General features: G+C 31.6%; 1 protein-coding gene across 4 annotated transcripts in view; it reads right to left on the bottom strand.

Moving 5' to 3' along the window:
* Positions 1 to 6,744, bottom strand: part of LOC108748097 — a 14,314-nt gene extending 7,570 nt beyond the window's left edge. For 2 of the 4 annotated variants that reach the window (XM_018486102.1, XM_018486098.1), the window contains exons 1-3: positions 684 to 811; positions 399 to 571; positions 115 to 169 (exon numbers count right to left, since the gene is read on the bottom strand). In XM_018486102.1, the coding sequence (XP_018341604.1) occupies positions 115 to 169; positions 399 to 451 (108 nt within the window). In that variant the 5' untranslated portion in view covers positions 452 to 571; positions 684 to 811. Of the gene's footprint in view, positions 1 to 114; positions 170 to 398; positions 598 to 683; positions 812 to 6,708 lie in introns of those variants that run through there. The other 2 variants (XM_018486101.1, XM_018486100.1) reach the window with 2 other exon arrangements.
* Between the last annotated feature and the right edge of the window lie 611 nt (positions 6,745 to 7,355).

Below are 7,355 nucleotides of genomic sequence, written 5' to 3'. Positions count from 1 at the left end.
TATATGTATAATGTATAATTTATTTAAAAAAACCAATTCAAAAATTGTTTTAATAAGAATCATAAAATGCTTAAATAAGTATAATATATAATTAAATAAATTAATAGATTTTACCTCGTTTAATTCTATTGGCAAATTCGTCACATATATCGTATATTCGGCATCCATTCTGTAAATAATGTAAAATATAAAAAATACTATACAAGATATAAATTATCATTAGGATATCGTTCTAAAAATATGAAACAAATTTATAATTTCAGAGATACGTATATAATTTACTGATTCAAGTTATACAAGTATGTTACACAAATATTTAATATAAAGGTCTTTTTTACTATGCAATGCATTATTCCAAGCAGATTCATTTATCTAATGTTTTTTTTTCTTGTTCTTACCGATCAACAGCCGGCATTTGCTCGGCATCCATATGAGCATCATAGTACGCCATATTACACACGTTATTAATTTCACGCTTGCGAAGTTGTAAACGATCAAATTTTTAGCGACTGGAGGACGTAATTCATCACGCACAAAGCCGTAGAATAAACAACATAGGACACTGGTTGATCTGCAAAAGCAGCACGTTAACACAACGTAATAAAATCAGGAAATCAAAAATATATGTAAATAAACACATAAAAAGAACACAGATAAAAAAAAAGTTGTAAGGCGGTACACACGTTTTTTGTCAGTGAAAGAAAAAAGGGAAAGAAAGACCATTTGAATGGACGAATCGGAATCTTCCAAGATAGCGAAAAGCAACAAACGATTATGTTGGTTTGGTTCAGAAAAAAAGCAGCTTAGCACAAAGCTCTAGATCACTCTAGATATACTGAAGTAACGTATCCTTTTATCTGAGCTAAAACACCATCAACTTTCCCATTGGCTATTTCAACCGCCATTTTTGACTTGGTGGCTGTAGTCCAATAAGCGGTTAGTATTAACACCGACGAGAACTATTAAAGACGGTCGGCGCTTATGAAAGTTCGCGGGCCGATTAAAATTTAAGTGATTACAAGTAACTGATAATACAAAGTTATTATTTTCAAATTAAATACATCTTTATTTAATATATCTAATTTATTAAGATTCTATAAGTTTATTTAAATCTTTCAAAACCAATAAAATTAGAACATAAGTTAACACTTTATATTAGTATAATTTTCTCTTAATATTGGATTAGAGTATTAGAGGAAAATACGCAACAAAAATTTTAAAAATGTATAACTTATTAGACAGAAATTATAACAAACATAGAAATAATACAATTTTATCGGGAAAAAAATGAAAATGATGAGTTTTTTTTACTGAAAAAATAAACAAGTGAGTAAAATAGTGAGTAAAGTGAGAATAGTGATTCAGTGGCAAATCTGCGAATTTAATAATGTATTATTGAAATATGTTAATAATCGTAAATTTTTATTAATTGTCATCAGTTTTTAAACGTCATCGTTTTTTAATTATCCCCGGAGCCCCATTGATAGTCACGAAAATTTGCCCAGGACCGACGGTCTTTAATAGGCCGCGATCCAATTCATATTCACAACGCTTAAAAATCATTTTATCCTTGCTGTTTGTCAAATGTTAAACGAAGACAAATGATGCTCATGAGCGTTGTCATTATAAATCGGACCAAGGCCATAGTATCTCGTTGGTGGTTTAGTAATTTGTTTAATATGATATAGAGAATTTTTTAGTTTATCGAATGATCAATCACATTATGCGCAAATACAGCTTTTTTGGAACAAAATTGCATTTGCGCACAATAAGATTGATTAATCGATGAATTAAAAAACTCGCCCGTTATATGAGGTCTGTTCTTCATTTCTGCACTATCTGAATTGATTCACTCAATGCATATAATAAGTTGAAGCGAAACAAACATAGACTGCTTTCCTTTTAGTCTTCTGCTTTCCTTAAGCCATAAGAAACGAATCACAATCGATTATTCTCCTCGCACTCGACTGTAATTGATTGAATCGCTCTGTTGAGTATGACAACATACTTAACTAACACCCTGTATATTAAAAACCCCGTACAAACCTTATGGAAATTGAATTTCGGTCGAATTGCTTGAAAAATTTGATGATTTGTTGTAGTTCTTATCATTCTAATAAAGTTTCTACAGGCACGACTTCCTGTAATGAACCGTTTGACCTCCACGAGGCGTCATTTTTCGAAATGGACTAATACTATAATACAATTTCTTATTTCAACGTATACGGTGCATTCCTACGTCATTATTTGCACTTTCTATGTATATTTTTAAGTAAAAAGTTATAAGGTAAGTTATAAGTTAATATTCACCTGATTGTTTCTTATAAATCGGGATACTTTCGATTATTGTGAGTCCTCTCGCCTCTCATAAATCGGGGTGCTTTCGATTATTGTGAGTATTGTATACAAGATTCAATAAAAAAATGAATTTTTATTATTAAAAAAATATAATTTTCTTACAAGAAATATTTAACTGATAAGATAACTAATAGTATGAGTAATTATGAAAACAACTGTTATGAAAAATAGCTCTAAAAAGAAGTTTGTAAAAGTTGTTTGTAAAAGTAGTTGTAAAAACAACTGATTTGAAGAGTAACTCTGAAAAGAATTAATAGGTCGCAGGAGTTTAAGCTCCTTGATCTCGGGATATGTACAAAGCTATTCGCTGCGTACAAGCCGGATGTTTACTGAAATAAGATAGCAATACTTCGACTGGCACACAGTCCACTCAGTATAAACAAAGCGGTTCTTTGTGTCAAAAATTCCGCACTCTAGACATGAAACAACACACACAGCGTTGACTTAAATCTCAAAAATCAAGTTATCGTTCAATATCCTTCTAGCTTCAATATCCTTATAGCTTTTTTGTGAGAAATAATTAAGTCAATATTATTCTTGTAATTTTTTTACTTAAAAATATACACAGAAAAAGCAAATAATAATGTAGAAATGCATCATACTCGTTGAAAATAAGATATTGTAGTATTAGCCCGTTTTAAAAAATGACGCCTCGTAGAGATCAAATATCATTTCTCATTACAGGAGGTCATGCCTGTGGAAATTTTTTATCAGAACGATTCAAATTTTCAAGCAATTCGGTTGAAATTCAATTTCCATAAGATTTATGCGGGGTCCTTTATTTTCCAAAATGAAAAATCTGTTCTAAAAAATTGAAAGTATGTTCGTGAATTTTTAGAAATTTGAAAAAATTATTTTAAAAGGTGAAAAAATAGACGTGTTCGAGACATCCGGTACTTGTACAGTTCGCGCAATTAATCCTTCCACCCCTGTTTTGATATTGCGTTGAAGTTATCTTCTCGATCATAATCAGACAGAATTGAGGCAGCAGGCCTGTTCTTTTGGCTGAACTTTTGCATTAGTTCATCTTTCTTCCTCTTCTTTCCTCCTGGAGAGAAAAGGAAGAAAGATGAACTAGTGCAAAAATTCAGCCAAAAAGAATAGCCCTACCATTTTGTGCCATTTAACAGCAATGTCGGCTGCAGACCAGCGCGATAATGAGCGTATAGCTTCGAACTTTATACTTCTTCAATATTCTACATAAAAAGTTATAGAACTTGTTATTATTTATTTTACGCATGAAATTGGAAAAAGAATCCTTTATCTGATTACGTATTTCTGTAATTTTCTTCGTCAATTTAATGTCAATTTTGTCGGCTATTGTGTGTATCTGAAAATTAATTATTATATAATTCTTAGTTTTACACAGCTAACGTTAATCATTTATGAAACGTTCGATTTCCAATATGCTGTACATTTAGAAGCAAAGAATTTTTACAGAATGTTCAAATATTAATAAAATGTTCAAAATGTTATATATGAACATTTCTTGTATCACGAAAATCACCCAGGAGCAGTACATACGCATCCCCGCTAACAGGAAGTTACGGCGGAGATAAAAGTCATGATAAACTTTAAAATGAAAACATCGGTAAAACTGTATATATATATACGCTCATTGGATATCACATGTCGCGCGCGACAAACATCACACTTATCAGAAATATACGATGCCTCGTGCATGCAAATGCATACGTCAGCATTTAAGACTTAAGGGTTTCAGCACAAACGATTCTTTAAGAGTCGATAGCAAAGACTATGAAGCCTTTAGTCGGAGACAAATTTCTTCCTACTGAAATTACGGCTAAAATACTGCATGAATAACGTTTTAATTGCGATACTCATAATCTCATACTCATACTCATAACTCATAACTCAGGTCACGTGAAAAAGATTTGTACAGAATAATTTTTTTTAAATAAAAATAAAAATTTTCGTTCTGATATCTCATCCGATGTGTATTAAGGCAGTTGAGATGCACATAATAATGTATGTAATAAGTTATAATGTATTATAACTTTTTAAGAATTAATTTGCAAAATCCGACTCTGTACGCGTCTTTGTAGTTTCATAAAAAAAAAGAAACCAGAAAGATTTCTGATGTAATATTACTTTTCCAAAATAGAATATCGTGAAAATATGTATTTGCATGAAAAAGGAACATATTATTTTAATATTATGTTTTTTAGAGCGGAATTGCAAAATTTGACTCTTTAACAGACTTCGTAACTTTATGAAATATAAACGAAAAAAATTTTTTTTCTTTTTCTTCTTCTTTTATTGATCCTGCAGTCGAATTTGACTAAAACTAAGCCACTGATGTTCAAAGGTCGAAAAATACAGTAATTAAGGGAACCATACAAAGTGATAAATTCTAATTTTAATGGAACTTTGTATATACATATAGATTATATAAAAAAATAAATTTAGAAAATGATTGTTGCGGCAAAAAAACGGTTTTGAAAGGTAAAATTATGTCTTATGTGATAAAACAATTTTCAGTTTTTTTCCGTTATATCTCGAAAATTATTCGAAATATCAATAAATGTTTTATACAAAGCTTTGCAACAAAATTACTTTTACTCATTTACGTCAATAATTTTTATTAAACCATTTTTTTTAATTAAAAAAAATTTTATTTTTTAAATATATTATTGACGTGGATAAACAGAAGTAATTTTATTGTAAAAGTAGTATATATAAAACATTTTTAATGTCTCGAATAATTATTAAGATACAATAAAAAAAAGCTAAAATCCGCGTTATTTATAAGGAATGATTTCCCTTCAAACAGTTTTTCCGTCGCAACTAACATTTTATAAATTAATCTTTTTATGTAGCTTATATGTATACAAAATTTGATTAATATCAGTATTTAACATTTTGTGTGACTCCCTTATAACTTGTAAAAAAAAAGGTATACAATACAGATCGCACAATCGAAAAAAATGACAATGATTTTCCAGGCACTGAACCTATGATGCTTTCACGCTGCACGGCCGCTCATAGCGCATGTCCAGTCCAGTTTTCTTTCCAACGAACAGTAAGGACACTTATGGCTCTTGTATACTGGACGCGAAAACGCTTGCCGCAATTGTTCCACTTTTGGTAAATTTTACCTGTTGGATAAGTAGCAAGATTACATGCGCGGATTACCATTACCAGATTAACCTCACAGATAAAATTTATCAAAAGGTGGAACAACCGGCCCTTAATGGAGGGGTCAATCAGCATTTTAGATACATGCATTGGCGCCACTCTCTTTATACCCACTCTAAGCCCGAATCCTCATATGGGCAACAGCGCTTTGACACCGAACGATTGGTAAAAAGCCGATGTGGAGGTAAAATTTACCTTCATCACTCATTTTTCACCAATCAGCATTCACAGCTGTCGACCGTATGAGGATCCGGGCTAAAACTACAGTACAGAACTTCCTCTGAGAACAATTTTATTCGAAATATATAGTACACGTGACGTACACTATAGCATATAGAATAAAATCTTCCTAAATCTGAACACAGCTTTAATGCTCGTATTCATAGTAGCTCGTGCTCAGTAACCAATGAAATAATACGTAGAGTATCTGAAGATAAATTTAAGGAAGCCTTAAATATAAGGCCTGACTATGAATACGGGTGTAAGTCAGCATCATTTCCTCGTAGTTCCGCACATTTTAAGCATCATGGCAGACTTCTTTTTTCGCAATAAGGACACTAAAGAGGACGCCAAGATGCTACGAATGGTATCCACAATCCGACTTTTATTCAAGATCTTAAGTCTGTTGGTGGGTAATTTTAGCTCAGGTAGTTCAAAATCAAGATGTAAAGCGTTTAAAAATACTATTTAAAATATTAAAATATCTTTAAACATAGTATCCGAAAGATGGCGGAACATCGAGAAATTTCGAACGTTTCGACATGCATGTTTGGAATGTTTCTTGGAAAGAATCTGGAAAGAAGTTAACTAATGAAATGATTTTTAATTTTAAGCTTATTTTTTGATTTTAAAGCTTATTCTACAATATGCTTTTTGTTTCCTGTTGGGAAACAAGAAACAAAAACATTTCTCTCTTTTTTCCTTTTTACGGCCGACAATTTTGTCTCACCACGTGTTTGTCGTTTCTTTCGAAGTTCGTTAACTTTTATCCCATGCAACAAAAAATGAAAAATAATATAAAAGTAAAAAAATAAATAGTAAAAAATAAAAAATGCAAAAAACAGATGCAAAGAGGAAGATGCAAAAAGTACATTGTAAAATAAACTTAAGAGATCGAGCTTTAAATTCTCAGTCGTCAAAGAGTTTCCCATTGAGAATTAATAATCTTTATCATTGTGTAGTTGTACTTACTCTGCTGTTTCTCTTAGGTAAATGCCACCAACCTCCGAAAGAATCAATGGATGGAATATCTTTTCTTGATAATAGAACTCTACGAGAACTAATGTCACGAATTAGAACATCTATACGAAATTAACTTATTCAACACTTTTTTCTGACTGCGACCAACTCCGTTGGGCAGCGAGAACAGCCGTAAAAACAAAGCAACCCTTACATTTTCCTACTTTCCTACTACTTACTAAATAGTGATAAGGTTCGTTTTTTGTAGTTGAACTAGTGTACACTTTTAAAACTTAAAGTGAGATAGTTTTATACATTTGATATTTGTCGAAAGCGCGAAAGAGTTCTAGAGCAGTCTAGTGCTCTATAGTAACATACAATAGAAAACATACCAATATACGGGTCACTTTTCTGGCGCATGCGTGACACATACTGCTTCAGTAACGTATCTATAGCTTTATGTCTACGATGGTAGAAATCAGTTCGAGATCTCAGATAAAGAAAGAATTGACCAATCGCCAATGGTCATGTGATCAAATTGTTAAAATGTGATTGGTTAATTTTTTCTCTGTCCGAGATCTCAGACCGATTTGTAGCATCGTGGACATCGAGCTTAAAGGGTGTATTGCGAACCGGGTTAGTCTAGCTTATTTTTTCCC

This window comes from Trachymyrmex septentrionalis, unplaced genomic scaffold (assembly GCF_001594115.1).
Source record: "Trachymyrmex septentrionalis isolate Tsep2-gDNA-1 unplaced genomic scaffold, Tsep1.0 scaffold21, whole genome shotgun sequence".
In the NCBI taxonomy this organism is placed as follows: domain Eukaryota; kingdom Metazoa; phylum Arthropoda; class Insecta; order Hymenoptera; family Formicidae; genus Trachymyrmex; species Trachymyrmex septentrionalis.
This window is presented reverse-complemented; position numbering and strand designations above follow the sequence as displayed.